This window comes from Aquarana catesbeiana, linkage group LG03 (genome assembly GCF_042186555.1).
Source record: "Aquarana catesbeiana isolate 2022-GZ linkage group LG03, ASM4218655v1, whole genome shotgun sequence".
Classification (NCBI taxonomy): domain Eukaryota; kingdom Metazoa; phylum Chordata; class Amphibia; order Anura; family Ranidae; genus Aquarana; species Aquarana catesbeiana.
Genome location: NC_133326.1, coordinates 568002013 through 568020601, shown reverse-complemented (window position 1 = coordinate 568020601; position 18589 = coordinate 568002013). Strand labels below are relative to the sequence as shown.

At 43.7% G+C, this 18589-nt stretch overlaps 1 protein-coding gene across 1 annotated transcript; it reads left to right on the top strand.

The window, feature by feature from the left end:
• Window positions 1–124: 124 nt before the first annotated feature.
• On the top strand, window positions 125–17800 carry NDUFB2 (NADH:ubiquinone oxidoreductase subunit B2). Its single transcript, XM_073621842.1, has 4 exons — window positions 125–263; window positions 11774–11912; window positions 14249–14335; window positions 17739–17800. The coding sequence occupies exons 1-3, from the start codon at window positions 175–177 to the stop codon at window positions 14318–14320; spliced, it is 300 nt and encodes a 99-aa protein (XP_073477943.1). The 5' UTR covers window positions 125–174; the 3' UTR covers window positions 14321–14335; window positions 17739–17800.
• The last annotated feature ends 789 nt before the right edge of the window (window positions 17801–18589 follow it).

The following is an 18589-nucleotide window of genomic DNA, read 5'->3' as shown; positions in this document are numbered from 1 at the left end:
ATGCGGTTTATTGATACCATATTGCTGGGAAATGTGGCAGCAAAATGTGTTTTTAATGCGGTTGTTTTGCGATGGAAATGACATGTGCCCCCCCGCCCATGTAATAATGGATTCGCTCGCGCAGTAGTGGGCCAATCAGCGCGCTCGCACGGAAGGTGACATTGATCCGGTGTCATGGCGTCTCTGGTTCGGCTCGGGGGAGCTCTGAAGGCCGGAGGACGCCTGTTCGGGGCTGTGGCGAGGAGACAGAATGGAGTCCGCCAGTGAGTGACGGTGGGGGGACCATAATTCCCAGCATACCCTGCGAGGGCTCTGTAGGTCCTCATAGAGCTTTGTGTGTGTGGGAGTGACAGGTCCTCATTGGGCCCAGGCAGGTTTTCATTCACAGTCCCTGTATGATGGAGATCGGGGGGGGGGAATGTTTCTGGAGGTTTTATTTTCTGAAGCTTGTTAACCAGTTCGGCTCCAGAGCCATTTTTTTTTTCTTTGCCGCATTCATGTAAAAATCTTAATTTTTGGCAATAAAATGACCTAAACCCCCAGAACAATATACATTTTCTGAAAACAGAGGCCCTGAAAAATAAAAAGATGATAGTTGCCAATTTTTGGATCACACAATATTTCTGAGACTGTTCTGTTTATTAAACACAAATTTCCAGGAAAAAATATAATGATATGAATTTTAGTGCAAAACCGCACCATATACCTATTTTTGGTTAAAATATAAAAGATGAGGATGCATCTAGTAAGTGATGGCGCGTACACACGACGTACTTTACGATGGGCTTTACAACGGACTTTCCGAATGAACGGACTTGCCTACACACGATCAACCAATGACGTACGACCGGACTAAAACAAGGCAGCTCATAGCCAATAGCTGCCCTAGCGTCGGTTTTTGTCCGTCGGACTAGCATACAGGCCAACGGACTTTTCGACTGGACTCGAATCCGTCGGATAGATTTGAAACATGTTTCATTTCTAGGTCCGTCAAACTTTTTGGGGAAAAAAAGTCCGCTGGAGCCCACACACGACTGAATTGTCCGACGGACTCCGATCCGCTGGACCAAATCTGCCGTAAAGTCCGGTCGTGTGTATGCGGCATTGGGTACCAAACATTCCATGTCTTATAATGGAGTGCGCCAGAGATATTGTCAAAAACTATGGTGCCCAAAAATCACCATAGGTGACACTTTAACCACTTGCTTACCGGGCACTTAAACCCCCCTCCTATCCAGACCAATTTTCAGCTTTCGGCGCTGACGCACTTTGAATGACAATTGCGCGGTCATACAACACTGTACCCAAATGAAATTTTTATCATTTTTTCACCACAAATAGAGCTTTCTTTTGGTGGTATTTGATCACCTCTGCGGTTTTTACTTTTTATTAAAAAAATGTAAAAAACTGAATTTTTAAAAAAAAAAAAAGTTTATTTTTTTTATATTTTGTTTTAAAAAATTTTAAACGGGTAATTTTTCTCCTTCATTGATGTACGCTGATGAGGCGGCAGTGATGGGCACTGATGGGTGGCAGTGATGGGCAGCACTGGCAGGTGGCACTGATTGGCACTACAGGTGGGCATTGATAGGTGGTACTTGTGGGCACTGTTAGGTGGCACTGTGGGCACTGTTAGGTGGCACTGTGGGCACTGTTAGGTGGCACTGTTAGGTGGCACTTTTATTGGGCACTGATGAGGCAGATGTGCCTCTTCCACTTGGGGACCGATGTCCCTCACATCCGATCCGGTGATCGGCTTTTTTTTCTACTCGCGCTGTCAGCGTGAGTAAAAAAAAAAAAAAAACGATTACCGATCTTTTGTTTACATCATGTGATCAGCTGTCATTGGCTGACAGCTGATCACATGGTAAGGGGCCGGGACCGGCCCCTTACACAGATCGGTGATCAGCCGAGTCTCAGTGACTCGGTGATCACAACGCGCCCGGCGTGCGCCCTGCAGGGCGCGCGCAGGGAGCGTGCACAGGGGAGGACGTCCTCCCGGGAATGTAGGTCCGCGCTGTAGCCGTCATTCGGCTATAGCGCGGATGCCAAGCGGTTAAAAGGCTTTACAGCTCATCAGTTTAGAGTTAACCAGGAGCTCTTGTGTTTAGAATTATTCTTCTCACTCTGACGTTCGTGGTGATGTCACATGTGTGGTGCAGCCGCGGTTTACATACGCTTGCACTTCCTGGGCTTGCGTTTTGCAGGTGTGCAGGGCAATGGGGGTTTCGGCAATTTTTTTTTTTTCTTGATTGCTATCACAAGGGGTTAATAAATCCCTATGTGATAGAATTGGGCAGGTGACAGGTACTCTTTATGGAGACATTAGGGATCTAATAGTCCCCAACGTCTCCCCCTGCCCTTCATTCTGTCCTGGCCATTTTATAGATGGGCAACCCCTATCCTCATATTGATTAGTGGTTCCAAATGAATAACTACTGCAGTAGGTAATAGACACAAAAGATACTCCGCATCTTTCCAAATAACTGTTCTGCTTTATTATGACGCAATTGAAGGTTTTTATACACATGATTGCGTAGGTATCACAATAATATTACAATTGTACGTTTATTATTTATTATTATTATACAGGATTTATATAGCGCCAACAGTTTGCACAGCGCTTTACAACATGAGGGCAGACAGTACACTTACAATACAAATCAATACAGGAGGAATCAGAGGGCCCTGCTCGTTAGAGCTTACAATCTAGAAGGGAGGGTCAAGTGAAACAAAAAGGTAATAACTGTGGGGGTGAGCTGATAAGGAAAATTTAAAATCCAGTTGTTAGGTGTGGGTAGGCTTCTCTGAAGAGGAGGGTTTTCAGGGATCGTCTAAAAGCCAATAGAGTAGGAGATAAGTGGACAGATTGGGGTAGGGCATGTCATAGGATTGGAGAGGCTTTAGGTTTATGGTAAGAAAGGGTGTAACATAGGCAGACTAATTCTAATGAAGACTCGAAAGAATGCAAACATGTACTGAAAACATTATTAGTGCCGTGTGCAAAACATACAAAATAGAATACAATTTATAGACAGAGCTTACAAATTTCCTTTACAATACCATCTAACTGGGCACAGATCAGCTCCTAGATGTCTACTGGCATCTGATACTAGACATGACATCACTTCCAGTTTCATTGTTTGCAGGTGAGATCAAGGCGTGCATTTGCACCGGTCTCACTGCAGTCTCTCTCCCCTAGCTGGCTGTGTTCCCAGGCTTCGGTAATAGCAGGAGTGGCCGGTAACCATAGAGGGAGGCACCACGCTGCCGGCTGTGGGAAAGTAATTGGCAGCTATGGAGCTGCCGTGTCACTTTCACTTTAAAGCTGGGAGGCGGCTGAACAAAACCCACACAAGCGGATGACTGCTATTGCTAAAGGTTCACTCTTTAGACATAATAACGTAGTATGTACGCCCAAAGAGCTGAACTGGTTAATGAAATGCTGTCACCAGATGACTTTAACAGTCTTCTCATAAGATTGTACACCAATCAGCTGTAACATTATGACTACCAACCCAATATTGCGTAGGTCCCCCGTTTACCATCAAAACAGGCCTGACCCATCAGGCCATGGATGCCACTAGACAAAACATCACACTGCCTCTGCCAGCTTGCCTACTTCCTATAGTACATCCTGGTGCCATCTCTTCCCAAGGTAAGTGACGCGCATACACCCGGCCATCAACATTTTGTAAAAGAAAACGTTAATCATCAGATCCTCCTTCCATTGCGCTGTGATCCAGTTCTGATGCTCACGTACTCATTGTAGGTGCTTTTGGTCGTGGACACGGGTCAGCATGGGAACCCTGACTGTCTGCATCTACACAGCCCCATACACAACAAACTGTGATGCACTGTGTGTTCTGATGCCTTTCTACTGGAGCCAGCATTAAAGCGGTAGTAAATTGGCCAAAAAAAAAAAAAAAGAAAGAAATAAATGGGACACCTGCACGTTTTTGACATAATGTTGCTAGTATGAGCCCTATACTAGCACATTATGACAGATATGCCTGCAAACTGAGCCTTCCAGTGCAATGCTGTCATGGCTCCCCCAGCACTTCCATCCTCACCCGTTCTTCCTTCCAGGTTCAAAGCTCCGGCTGTTTTAATGGCTGGGGCAAAAGTGACGTCACTCCCGTGCATACACGCTGGAGCCGTGGCACAGCACTCTGCATTGCACGGCAAACTGTATGCCCTGGATGCAGTGTCACTCGCTGCACATGCGTGGGTGACATCGGCTACTGCCGATGTGAGTACCTCCTAAATGGTGCACATACCCGTAGGTACAAGTTTAGATACAGACTTTACTACCACTTTAACTTTTTCAGCAATCTGAGTTACAGTAGCTCTTCTATTGGATTGGGCCATCCATGACCCTGTGGCCGGTTTGCCTTTTTCTTCCTTGGACCACTTGTGGTAGGTCCTGACCACTGCAGACTGGGAGCATCCCACAAGAGCTGCAGTTTTGGAGTTTCTCTGACCCAGTTGTCCAGCCATTACAAGTTGGTCTTTGTCAAAGTCACTCAAATTGTTACGCTTGGCCATTTTTCTTTTTTTCCTGCTTTCAGCACATCAACTTCAGGGACAACATGTTCACTTGCTGCCTTATATATCCCGTCCACTTTCAGATGCCATTGTAATGAGATAAACGTTATTCACTTTACTTGTCAATGGTCATAAAGTTATGGCATTAGGAATATAATACTTCAAAGAAGTTTGGGTTTGGGAATTGGGGACAAAAGTTTATAGTCATCTAGGTGGATGTGGCATCTGTCTCCCATCACGGCTAAGGCCAGGAACTGAGCGACAAAACACCACTGATCACTCAGCTCTTGGTCTTGAGTGAGCAAGTGACTGTCAGTTACCATCTCTCTGCTCTGCCCCTCCAGGGCTCACTGGAGTGCCGAGATGTGGAGGGGATGGGTTGGCGCCTGGCTCAGTCACCCAGCTATGCACTGAGAGTGTGAGCCAGCTGCCAATCCAGACATCTGGATGGATGACTAATGAATGTAGGTGTTCACCGCTCCAGAATGATTACCTCTCCTGAGGTCAGCTGTCTCCACAGTTAAACAGGGTGCTGGCTCTGTTTGCAACAGAGATAATGGAAAAAAATGAAAGGCTGGATAGCCGCACTCCAAATATTCACCTTTATTGAAAAGTAAAATCAAGGCATCAAAGGTGGGTACAGACTAACTGCACTGCTGCTGACATGTTTCACACCAGGCATGGTGCTTAGTCATAGCTAAGCTATGACTAATTACCATGCCTGGTGTGAAAAATGTCAGCAGCAGTGCAGTTAGTCTGTACCCACCTTTGATGCCTTGATTTTACTTTTCAATAAAGGTGAATATTTGGAGTGCGGCTATCCAGCCTTTCATTTTTTTCCATCTGGATGGATGACATTAAAGTCCTGGATTGATCCAAAGCCTGGACTGGCTGAGTGACCTCAGCCGACGACAGACTTTAACCCGCTGTCGGCTGAAAACAGGTCACAGGAGTGCAGACTGATGTGCACTTATGAGACCTACAGCAATATTTCTCAACTCCAGTCCTCAAGTACCCCCAACAGGTCATGTTTTCCGGCTTTCCATTATTTTGCACAGGTGATTTGATCAGTTTCACTGCCTTAGTAATTACCACAGCTGTTTAATCTGAGGGAAATCCTGAAAACATGACCTGTTGGGGGAACTTGAGGACTGGAGTTGAGAAACATTGACCTAAAGAGCCTTGGCCCTACTTCTCCTATAACCTATTTCAAGCAGTGTATTTACCTTTTTAAAATCCTCCCTTGTGTAAACATCTAAAATTCTTGAGACTGCTGCTGGGTGCTGCCATCTTGAATGTGATGTCAGCAGACTCAGAACTGTCACTCAAAGACACTGTGTTTAGTCCCCTTCACTTCTCGCCTGGCACCTACATAAGGGAAAATTGTATCAAATACTTGTCATAATTTTCCTTTCCTGGCTCCAATCCATGGCAGCATACATGTGATAGTATTCCCACTTACTTCCACCCACTGGACCAGTGCATAGCTAGAAAGTGTTGACACCCACACATCAGCCCATTTCCTTTACAATGCTGGGAATAACCTGGGGAAGGCCAGTATTCTGCCATGGATTGGTGCCAGGAAAGGAAAATTACGTTAACTATGGGAATTTTCCGATTGCCCAGCATGGTAGCATACATGTGGTTAACCAACAACTCACTACCAGGGTGGGAAGCCTAAAGCCAGCTTTACTATCACTGTATACCGTTCCTTTTGGGTCAGGCTGGCCTAAACAAACAATTCCCTCTACTAAATGCTGCACCCGCTGTCTGCTCTGTATATACTTTATGTAGCACTAGATTAGAGGTCGACCGATATATCGGCCGATATTTGGCGTTTTTTAATTAATCGGCATCGCCGATTGTGCTGATAAAAAAAAGGCCGATTTATAACTTCAGTGCGACTTGCAAATGACTTCTGTAAGAGACCCTAGGGAATAAAATAGCGGTTGCTGCAATATTTTATGTCACACGGCATTTGCGCAGCGGTCTTTCAAACGCAATTTTTTGGGGAAAAAATACACTAATCAATTAAAAAAAAAAAAAAACGAAGCAGTAAAGTTAGCCCATTTCTTTTCGTCCAAAAGTTTTGATTACCTGTTTAAATGTAAGAAATTTTCTGTATCTCTTATTACTTAAGGCTGCTTTCACACTGGAGCAGGCAGGCGTTGACGGTAAAACGCTGCTAGTTTTAGCGGCGCTTTACCGTCATTTTAGCGGCACTATTCGGCTGCTAGCGGGGAGCTTATACCCCGGATAGCGCCCGAGGAAGGGGTTGAATGCGCCCGTGAAGCACCGCTGCCGAATCGCTTTGCCGGTGCTTTGGCGGTGGTCCGCATTCATTTCAATGGGCAGGAGTGGTGGAGGAGCGGTATACACCTCTCCAAAGATGCTGCTTGCAGGACTTTAACATCCTGTCAGCGCATCGCCTCAGTGTTAAAGCACTCGGGCTTTCACACTGAGACTGCAGGGGAGCTGTTTTGCAGGCACTCTACAGGCACTATTTTTAGCCCAAAAGCGCCTGAAAAACGCCGCATTATGAAAGGGGTCTGACTGTTAGATTTTATTAGATGAAAGGGGGGAAAAAAAAAAAAAAAAAAAAATCGGCTTAACATATCGGCCCAAAAAAATCGGCATCATATAACGGCCGCCGCAATTTCTAAATATCGGCATCGACCAGAGAAAAACTCATATCGGTCAACCTCTACGCTAGATGTATACAATATACAGTGCTGTGTTCCGGCAGCAGTACAGGGACTATTTGCCTCACTCCCAGAACAAAATTGAGTTGGGCTGAATGCTATTCAGTCATTCAGAGGAAGCTTTGTATTTTTATGAATGAATACATAGACACACAGGTCGGGAGTGTGCAGTCTACGATCTCCCCATAGCCAGAGGCTGGCTTTGGTAGTCCTAAGAAGAAGAGGAGGAGCCAAGATCACTTCCGGGGACCCGAGAAGAGGAGGATCGGGGCCACTCTGAGCAATACCACTGCACAGAGCAGGTAAGTATAACATGTTTGTTATTTTAATTTAAAAAAAATTATTGACTTTAGTAACACTTTAAAGAGGGAGGGGATGGGGATGTGCAGTAAAAACACACAGATGTTTGCTCCCTCCCCTCTACCCAGTATCAATTCCTATGGGGTCCTGGGTCCACAGATGGAACAGAGGAACCTGGGAAACATGCTGTAGGTGGGAGGGGGCACACTAAAGGGCGCATGGAAGCAATTAACCTTTTCGGTATATAATAGTCTATACCTTTTCGCACAGCATAATGGAATCAACCATATGCTTCTGAGGATGCATAACAAGGAGAAGATGTGTTGTCAGCGACAAGCTTGATTCAAAGTTTAACTGGTTCAGATCCGCGCTATAGCCGAATGATGGCTACAGCGCGGAACTGCTTTGCCAGGAGTACGTCTATTGATGTCCTCCCCTTTGCCTGCATACCACGCCCCCCTGAAGGGCATGCGTGGCGCTCGCTGTAATCACCCGAGTCAATGAGACTCAGGTGATCACAGATCCGAGTAAGGGGCCAATCCTGGCCCCTTACCACGTGATCAGCTGTCAGCCAATGACAGCTGATCACGTGATATAAACAGAGGATTGGTAATCGTTTTTTTTTTTTTTTTTTACCGTGATAAGAAAAAAACGATCACTGGCTTCTGTTTGAAGGGACATCGGTCCCGAAGAGGAAGAGCCACTGTGCCCACCATTACCGCCTGTCAATGCCACAAATCAGTGCCACCCATCAGTGCCCTTCAGTGGTGCCCATCAGTGCTGCCTTATTGGTGCCCATCAGTGTAGCCTCATCACCGTACATCAATGAAGGAGAAAAATTACCTGTTTGCAAAAGTTATTAACAAAATATAAAACAGTTTTTGTATTCATTTATTTTTTTAAACTTTAATTTTTTGTTAAAAAAAAAAAAAAACGCAGAGGTGATCAAATATCACCAAAAGAAAGCTCTATTTGTGGGAAAAAAATGATAGAAATGTAATTTGAGTACAGTGTTGTATGACTGCGCAATTGTCATTCAAAGAGTGACAGCGCTAAAAGCTGAAAATTGGTCTGGGCAGGAGGGGGGGGGTTTAGGTGATCAGTAAGCAAGTGGTTAAAACTCTTCTGTATTGCACGATCACATGGGTGACGTTTTGGCACCACACATGTTCATCAGGCATGAGTTGTGATACAGTAAACAAGTGCGAACATATATAGAGATCATCTACCAAAAGGAAAAGAGACATCCTAGTGCTCCTCACTTTCCCTTCAAAACAATTTCCCTCATTATATTGTTTGCACTATAACTGGAGCAGCTGTACATGGCAGCCAACCTGCTTCTAGCTTTCATTTTCAAAACTTAACAGAACCAGCTAAAGCTAGAAGGTGATTGGTTACTATGCACAGCTGCTCTAGATTCTGTCAGCTCCAGTTATAGTAAGCCCTCCCATGTATGTGACTGTAAAATATAGTTTTGTATTCACATCAGCCATAACATTGTGACCACTGCCAGATAAAGTGAATAACCTTGATTATCTTGTTACAATGGTATCTGAAAGTGGGTGGGATATATTATACAGCAAGTGAACATGTTGTCCCTGAAGTTGATGTGTTGAAAGCAGAAAAAATTGGCAGGCGTAAAGATTAGAGTAACTTTTGACAAGGACCTAATTCTAATGGCTTGATGACTGGGTCAGAGCAACTCCAAAACTGCATCTCTTGTGGGATGTTACCATTTTGCAGTGGTCAGGACAGACCAAAAAGAGGTCCAAGAAAAGCAAACCAGCCACAGAATCATGGGTGACCAAGGCTGATTGATGCACGTGGGGAGTGAAGTCTGATCCATGTTGTTTCTTCCAATAGAAGAGCTACTGTAGTTCAAGTTGCTGAAAATAACGCTGGGTCTAATAGAAAGGTGTCAGAACACACAGAGCATGGCAGTTTGTTGCATAGTATAGAGCTGTGTAGCCGCAGATCAGTCGGGGGGCCACGCTGACCCATGTCCACAGCCAAAAGTGCCTACAATGGGCACATGCGCATCAGAACTGGACCATGGAGCAGTGGAAGAAAGTGTCTTTGAGGTGTTGACTTGGCCTCCAAAATCTCCAGCTCTCAATCCATTGAGCGTCTGTGAGATGTGCTTTAAAAACAAATCCAATTCATGGAGGCCCCAACTCACAAAAGATCTGCTACTGACCACTTGGTGCCAGATACCACAGCATATCTTCAGAGGTCTAGTGGAATCCATGCTTCGAAGAGTCAGAGTTGTTTTGGTGGCAAAAGGAGGACCTTCTTAATATTGGGTGAGTGGTCATAATGTTATGGCTGATCAGTCTGGGTAAATATAACAAACCTACACAGGTAACATGCACTACTAATAAAATAAATATGCAGTTTGCTGAAAGGATCAGCAGATACGGACGTGGAACTGCCGTCTGAGTGTATGCACATGCACTTTAGCACCTCTGGATAAATGTTCAGTGCGCAAGCTGACTTGTCTTTCCAGCAAGTCTATGCACATTAGCATCTCAGGTCTGCAAGGGCATTATGCCACTCACATTAAGACCTCTTTCACATGGGTGGCAAAAAACAGGTGGTTGAGCCACAGTTTAACCACCCACCTAAAGTCTACAATACAGCTGGAGGGGGCTGTTCACATGCCGTGGCAGATTTGATGTTGCATTTTGAGTTGACAGGCAACACTGCCAGTCAAACTTGGCCATTGAAGTCAGTAGGATTGTGAAGCAAAAATGCTTGGCTTGCACTGTGGAAATTTGACACTTTGTGGAAAAAAAAAAAAAAAAAAAAAAAAGACCTTAAGTGCCGGTGTTCTGCCAAGAAAGTTCCTCTCGGTGGATAAGGACCCCCCTCTACTGCGCAGGCACAGCACCTGCGCAGTAGGAGCCGGTGGAAATAGCCGAAGCGAAATAGAGAAGAAATCAGCTGTACACGGCGCCTGTAAGAGGGCCCCTCGTGGGCTCGATTCGCTCGCCACGCTTCGGCCACGGCCTCGCTTCGCTCGCCACTTTTTTATTCCCCCTCTAGGTCCACTTGGATGGTGGGGCTTCAGCCTGGACCCAGGGCGCAGGCGCCGTGTACAGCTGATTGAAGATTTTCATCTTCGGCTATTTTCGGCGGCTCCTAGTCATTCGTACTGCGCAGCGCTTGCGCAGTACAGGGGAGACCTTATCCGCCGAGGGAACTTTCTCGGCAAGACACCGGTTCACACAGGGGCAACCTGACTTACAGCGTGACTTTGCAAGGTGACTTGGAGGCGACTTTGCATAACTTACAACGTGACTTAAAGTTGCCTCCAGGACAGGCGACTTTGGCTGTGGCCAATCACAGAATAATCAGCTCTGTGACAGGGAGGGGGTTGCCTGGGTAAATGTGGGAAATACCTGTGTAAATTATTATTTTTTTTTTTTCCTGTAAAGTTGCTTCACTATAGATGGAGATCCGACTTGGAGGCAACTTCCATTGTAATCTATGGGTACAAGTTGCCTAGAAGTCGCCTTGAAGTATTACAGGAACCTTTTCTGAAGTCGGAGCAACTTTAGTAGTGTACATTAAGACAGCTCTCATTCACTTCAGTGGAATTTCTTATGTCCAGCGACTTGGGGCGACTTGAGGTCTGACAAGTCAGATTCCCAAGTTGTTGTAGTGTGAACCGGCACTCAGGAGGTGGCAGGATCGCTTAGGCATGCTGAAAGGTGATCCACCATGGATCGCTTTTTCAGAGAATGGGCTTCTGTAAATGTAGTCTAAAGGGGGTATAGTTGATCAAAATAATTGTACTAAAAAATTCCACATCTTAAGAGAAGCAGCAAAGGAGGAAAGAAATAGGGATGGGGGGGGGGGAAGAAAATTAAAAATTAAACAGGAGAATCACTATAGATGTAGTTTGTCTACTTTGGGTCAGCCTGACTATACATAAGTATCCCATGGCATTGAAGCGTATAAACCTAAAATTGTGTGCCAGATTCTGAACAGATATTACGCAGTATGCATTTAATCGGGTTACATTGGATTGTACCTGCCAGCAACATCCTGGGTACATTACAGTAGTTTTCATGTCCTTATGCATGTTCTAAAGTGTAAATTGCTTCAAGGTAAAAAGTAAATAATTATTTTTCCTGGGGGGGGGGGGGGCCTGCATAAGTGAATTCTGACCTTCTCCAGGGAACTGGTTTTACTTTTAATGTGTATTCTCTTTCTTGTAGAGCTGGAGGCCATGCAGAAGCTCGTTACAGACAACTGAATGAAGTGGCCAAAAAACCGATTATCATATCAGAGTTCCTCAGTGGCTTTATGTGGTTTTGGATCCTGTGGCATCTTTGGCACGAGCCACTTGATGTTTTTGTAAGTGGGTTTTTTTTTTTCCTAAGAGTATAAATGTTTCAGCACAACCGATCATAGATGAACCCCACAGTCCAAGGATGTGAAGGCTTGCACTCCCCCTTTGTTTTATTGCTATTGTTCACCTCTGTATTTCAAGGTCAGTTCAAATCATATTCCAGTTTTTAGTAGATGCTGAATAGTTCAACCACCGGCAACGGGTTCTGATATCTCTCCAGTACTCTATTGGTAGCATTTCTGGAGTGGAGAACCCCAGTATAGGGAGGAGCAAAGCCAGGAACCGTGCTGGGGAGGTGGACTCGCCTTGTAATCAAGCCCCAGTGTTGTACGCAGAATGAAAAGATATCTAAACTCAAAAACAAAAATGGAATATGCTGCAGATTACCAGTCCTTGGATATGGTGACTTTATTTGTTTTAAAGTCCATATACACTCACAGGCCCCTTTATTAGGTATACCTGTTCAATTGCTTGGTAACACAAATTGCTAATCACATGGCAGCAACTAAATTCATTTAGGCACCTAGACGTGGTGAAGATGACTTGCTGAAATTCAAACAGCATCAGAATAGGGCAGAAAGGGGATTTAGGTGACTTTGAGCGTGGCATGGTTTTTGAGTTCAAAAACTGCTGATCTACTGGGATTTTCATGCACAATCATCTCTCGGGTTTACAGAAAATGATCCGAAAAAGAGAAAATATCCAGTAAACGGCAGTTATGTGGACATAAATGCCTTATTGATGTCAGAGGAGAATGGGCAGACTGGTTCGAGGTATTAGAAAGGCAACAGTAACTCAAATAACCACTCATTACAACCAATGTATGCAGAATACCATCTCTGAATGAACAATACATCGAACCTTGAAGCAGATGGGCTTCAGCAGCAGAAGATCACACCGGGTGTAACTCCTGTCAGCTAAGAACAGGAAACAGGCTACAATTCACACAGGCTCACCAAAACTGGACAATAGAAGATTGGAAAAACGTTGCCTGGTCTGATGAGTCTCGATTTCAGCTGGTACCCTGTTTCCCCTAAAATAAGACCTAGCGTGATTGTCGGTGATGGCTGCAATATAAGCCCTACCCTCCAAATAAGCCCTACCCCGTTTCCCCGAATATAAGCCCTACCCTGAAAATAAGACCTACAAGGACTTTAACTAGGGCTTATTTGGGGGGTAGGGCTTATATTGAAGCAATCGCCGACAATCACGCTAGGTCTTATTTTAGGGGAAACAGGGTAGGGTCAGAATTTGGTGTAAACATGAAGGCATGGATCCATCCTGCCTTGTATCAACGGTTCAGGATGGTGGTGGTGTAATGACCATGTCCATCCCTTTATTGACCACAGTGTACCCATCTTCTGATGGCTACTTCCAGCGGGATAATGCACCATGTTACAAAGCGCAGATCATCTCACCACTGGTTTCTTGAACATGACAATGAGATCACTGTATTCCAGTGGCCTCCACAGTCACCAGATCTCAATCCAATAGAGCCCCTTTGGGATGTGGTGGAATGGGAGACTCCCATCATGAATGTGTAGCCGGCAAATCTGCAGCAATTGTGTGATGCTATCATGTCAATATGGACCAAAATCTCTGAGGCATGTTTCCAACACCTTGTTGAAGTTGGCAAAAGAAGTTTTGGGGGGGGGGGGGGGGGGCTTGTTTTATTTTTGGAGAAATTATACGTACCTAGGTGGATGCAGCATTAGTCCAATGCTGCAACTGTCCCCCGCCGGCTCTAAGACTGAGAACCAAGCATTCAGACGCTGCTGATCACTCAGTTCTCAGCAAGTGCATTGTGAGCAGAGAGCTGGTGACTGTCAGTCACTGCTGTCTGCTTTGCTTCAGCCCGCTGTCAGCTGAAAACTGGTTACAGGAGTGCAGAATGAACTGCACCCCTGTGATTTGGCTGTACTGTACTACTATAAATCATGTTATACATGGAGGGTTTAAAAACACCTTAAAGCTGAACTTAACTGCAATTAGGCCTATGCACCCCTGCTGGTGATGGCAGCAAACTGAAGAGGGCCAAGATGGCAGCACAGGACACAGGCGGTGACACCTGAAGAGTAGGACAACACTGGATCCACTGGGCAGGTGAGTGCATTTTTAGGAGATTCCAGCATAACTGGTAAGGTGAGATGGTGGTGTTCTTCTTTAAGGATTGGGAGGCTGTAATATTGTATGCTTTATTTTGTGGATTTAGATGTGCTTATATGAAAGAATTCTGTAGTATTACTGAATTCAGGGAGCAGCTCCATTGTCTGATCGGGTCAGTGCTTTGAATAGCCTGTGATCTGCTGCTTGCTTTAGTTAAAACATTTTGTTGTTTTAGGGCCACTTTCCTTATCCTGACGCTTCTCAATGGACAGATGAAGAGCTGGGCATCCCTCCAGAAGATGAGTAGATCTCTAAATTCACAGTAAGTGTATCATGCTTCTTTTCATTATTGGGACACTAAATGCTGTTGTGATATAGATGCCTGTATGTCTGGACTGTGTCGGGCCCATTTATTCTCCATCAACCCACTGGGCTGCTATAATAAAAACTTTATAAGGAAGAAATGCAAAGAAATGCATTGAGTGGACGCCCTCTTGGACTTTGAAGGGCAGAAAGGAATGAATAGGGAGTAAACGAGTATAAAAGGCACAAGAGTGCCAACTTTATTAATATACAAAAAATAGAAAAGTGATTTTTTTTTTTTTTTAAGAAAAGTTCAAGATCATTTACAGTACAAACAGTGCACCAATGGTAACATCAAATATTACACAATATATATCACCCAAAGCTGGTAATCCAAAGTGCTACTCATGGTGAGTTGAACTCAATTTGAATTTCACAGCATATATCCCGACATGTTTCAGAAAATCGCATTGGAGTGTACTTTTCCTTCTTCAGGGGAAATTTATAAATGGGTATATTATTGTATCCAACACAAATGTGTATATGTATAATACAAACATAGTATTTGTAGTAAATGCATCAATACCATACGTGTAAGTACTTTGTACATAATTATTTTTGTAATACGATACAATAGGCTCTAAACTACGGTATTGATGCCTTTACTACAAATACTATGTTTGTATTTTACAGATACACATTTGTGTTACAACAATAATATACCCATTTATACATTTCCCCTGAAGAAGGAAAAGTACACTCCAATTCGATTTTCCGAAACATGTCGGGATATATGCTGTGAAATTCAAATTGAGTTCAACTCACCATGAGTAGCACTTTGGATTACCAGCTTTGGGTGATATATATTGTGTAATATTTGATATTTTACCATTGGTGCACTGTTTGTACTGTAAATGATCTTGAACTTTTCTTAAAATCACTTTTTCTATTTTTTTATATATTAATAAAGTTGGCACTTTTGTGCCTTTTTAGACTCATTTACTCCCTATTCATTCCTTCCTGCCCTTCAAAGTCCGAGGGGGCGTCCACTCAATGCATTTCCTTGCATTTCTTCCTTCTAATGCTATGTAGGATGTTGGCAGGCCAGCACACTATCCAATTCTTATAATTTGGTATTTTTTTTATAATAAACTGAAGTGTGATTTCCAATAACCACACAGGAAATGGGAAGGCCTGTTCGTTACAGTGAGAGAAGACTGTAGACACAGGCTGCAGCGAGATGACCTCTACCACTGTAGGCCTGGGGATATTACCCTAACCCCTGCTTGGCCTACAGCAGCACTCTCCTCCTCTCCCTAAAGCTTTGGTGTGTAGGTGGTCCCTCTGCGTGTCTGCATACAATGTAGGAAAATTAACCCTGCATTGTACATAGAGAAAGGAGTGCGACTGTGTTCTCGGGGGGGGGGGGGGGGGGGGGGGGGACTGGTTGCACCACTGGAAGGGCCATGCTGGACCAAGTAGTAAGGTGTACCTTATGTATGCATCCCTTGCAGTGCGGGCCCCGCTACATGGGTGTTTTTGTTTTTTTTTTTGGTTTTGGTTTTTTTTTTCTTTTTGTAAATTTTTTTTTTCTTTAGGCCTTGAGTAGGGCTTTCATACATATCATCATGTTTTCTGCATGCAGTGTATGTTACATTGAACGCATGCTTCTAATGATGGCTGTTACCGTTGCCAGTCAGATCTCAACCAATCTTTCAAGCCCTCAAATAGCTGGTGCAGCATGATGGCAACTGCAGATCTAAACAGAGGCTAATTTGGGTTTTAGTTCTGCTTTAAATCAGCTAAATACTGTATATTCCACGTGCATCAAAACAAAAGGTGCAAACAGTTTTGCAGTTCATTTACTATAAAAACCAGCCACAGTCTTAGTAGAAAAGCTTGTTTCCTGTTATGTGCCGCAGAGAAGGACCCTTGGTCTCTGTGCAGAGCTCAGATACACCCCTGTGGAGTCATAGGCTTTGCTGCATGGAGAGCTCTACCTGTTACTTAGCATGGAGCATGTTGGACTTCTGCAGAGGGACAACTGATTTAACACCGAGAACAAGAATCCTTCTCTGCAGCTTGCTGGCAGGGAACAGGCTTCTCTGCTCAGGCTGTGGCTGTTTTTGTTAGAAAACAAACTATGACTTTGCACACCATTTTGTTTTTCATGCACCTAGAATGTATTTAGCTGATTTTTAAACTGAAAGTTCAGTTGGACTTTAAAGTGGGGTTCCACCCAACAAAAAAAAACTACATGAAAAATCCTAAAAAAAAATTACAAAAAAACATTTGGATTATATATATATTTTTTTTAACTTGCCTCTAAATGCCTGTTGCTAGGGGGTCCCTCGTAGTCTGCCTCTTCCAGTGCCTGGGCTGGTGACATCACTTCCCCCTCGGCACAGGAAGGGCTCAGCTCTGCTCCCTCCCTCCTGTCAATCATCTGGGACCCATTACAGGTCCCAGGTGACTGAGCGGCCAATCACGGCGCTCGGCGCCGCTCGCGCATGCGCAGTGGGTGCCAGGCTGTGAAGCCACAGCCCGGCGCCCACAGTTGCAATGCCGGCGCCGGGGAGATGAGCGGGGCTTCGATCCCCCGCATCGCTGGACCCTGGGACAGGTAAGTGTCCAATTAAAAGTCAGCAGCTGCAGTATTTGTAGCTGCTGACTTTTAATTTTTTTTTTTTTTTTTTTTTTTTTTTTTTTCTTGACTGGAACGCCTCTTTAAGGACATTTAAGGCTTTGATAAATCCTTTTAATAAAAAAAAAAAAAAAAAAACGTTTTTTAAAGGCTGGCACTTTGTTTTCTTTTTTTCAATTTATAATTTTATTTAAAACACTGGTTGCAGCTGATGATTACAGTTTTAAACAAGCTGAACTCCAGGCAAACCATATAGGGGGTCTGTTTCACCTGCCAAATGCTCTGGCAGGGCAGGAGACCTTTTTTTTTGTTTGTTTTTTTTCCCCCTCTGCAACTGCACACTTTTTTATAGGTCCTATCCTTCCTCCAGTAAAGTAAAAGGAGAAGCTGCAGACTGGTGACCTGATCGCTCTTCCCATCAGCTTATTCTTTATTAGCACAGGAGTACTTCACCACAACTGATTGGCTCCTTGTGCTGCTTCTCCCTTTCCCAGTCTGAGCTCAGCTGTACAGGGACTTCAAGAGGCCAGATTTGGGTATTTATACTGCTTGTATTTAAAAAAAAAAAAAAAAAAAAAATACAAAGCTGTATTCAATGGTGTCTTATTTATCAGCCTGGAGTTCGGGTTTAAATGCCTTTTTTATAGACCAATATTTTAGTTTTGTATGTGGATTTTATGTTATTGCAATGTTTACATGCCTTATGTGAAAACATGCATTGAAATGTTTTTTTTCTTTTTTATCCAATTATTAATTTATTTTTTTGTTTTTGTTTTAGGTGAAACTACTCTGATGCGTTTGTCACAATACTTATTGTAAATAAATATACTAAGACTTCCAGTGTTTCTTTTCCTTTGTTTTTAAATGTCATTTTGTATTTTATTCATTTTATTGTACAGATGTATGCAAAAGTTGGGGGACCCCCAATCACAAATGTTTTGTGGATTTCTTTGGGGCGTTTTGTTTTTAAGATGACTCCGGTTAGTATGTTATGTTATATTACTCCATTCCCCCATCATGGTTGGTAACAAAAAAAACTTTTTTTAACTCTGAATTTACAATCCTTTGCAAGGATGAGACCAAAATGTAATTTTCCAGTTAAAACCATAAATGTTTTATGTTTAGAGATTTTTCAATATAAAAGGAGCATGCCATCCCCACTGTAAATCTCTGTTTTAGGGATGTACAGGGAATTTAGTGAAAATGAATGGCAAGAATATTATCAGAAAATGCTGGAGAAAAACTTGTATTCATCAGCCTGGAAACTGTGCATGGCAATTACTTGGCATATACTTTGGGACTTTCCAACAGGACAAAGGTCCAAATCATAAGGCCAAGCCAACCCTTCAGTGGCTGCTGCAGCAAAATAAGTGAAGGTTCTGGAATGGAATTACAATCGCCTGGCCTCAATCTCATTCAACCATTTTGAGGAGATCTCAAACATGCAGTTCATGCTAGACAACCAATGAAATGAAAGGACCCGGAGGCTTTTTGCACCTTAGGCCTCATGCACACCAGACATTTAGTTAACTGTCCTAGTAGCCAGCAGCTTTTTTGCAGAAAATAAAAATGCCTGACTCTTGTAAAACTGTCTAAAGCTTTTACAGGTGTTAATTCCTATATATTTTT

Bases quoted from the DNA above. Each gene is read 5' to 3' on its own strand.
- NDUFB2 (XM_073621842.1), top strand. From the start codon at position 175: ATGGCGTCTCTGGTTCGGCTCGGGGGAGCTCTGAAGGCCGGAGGACGC. The intron at 264-11,773 runs GTGAGTGACGGT...TCTTTCTTGTAG, and splicing joins AGACAGAATGGAGTCCGCCA to AGCTGGAGGCCATGCAGAAG. The intron at 11,913-14,248 runs GTAAGTGGGTTT...TTGTTGTTTTAG, and splicing joins ACGAGCCACTTGATGTTTTT to GGCCACTTTCCTTATCCTGA.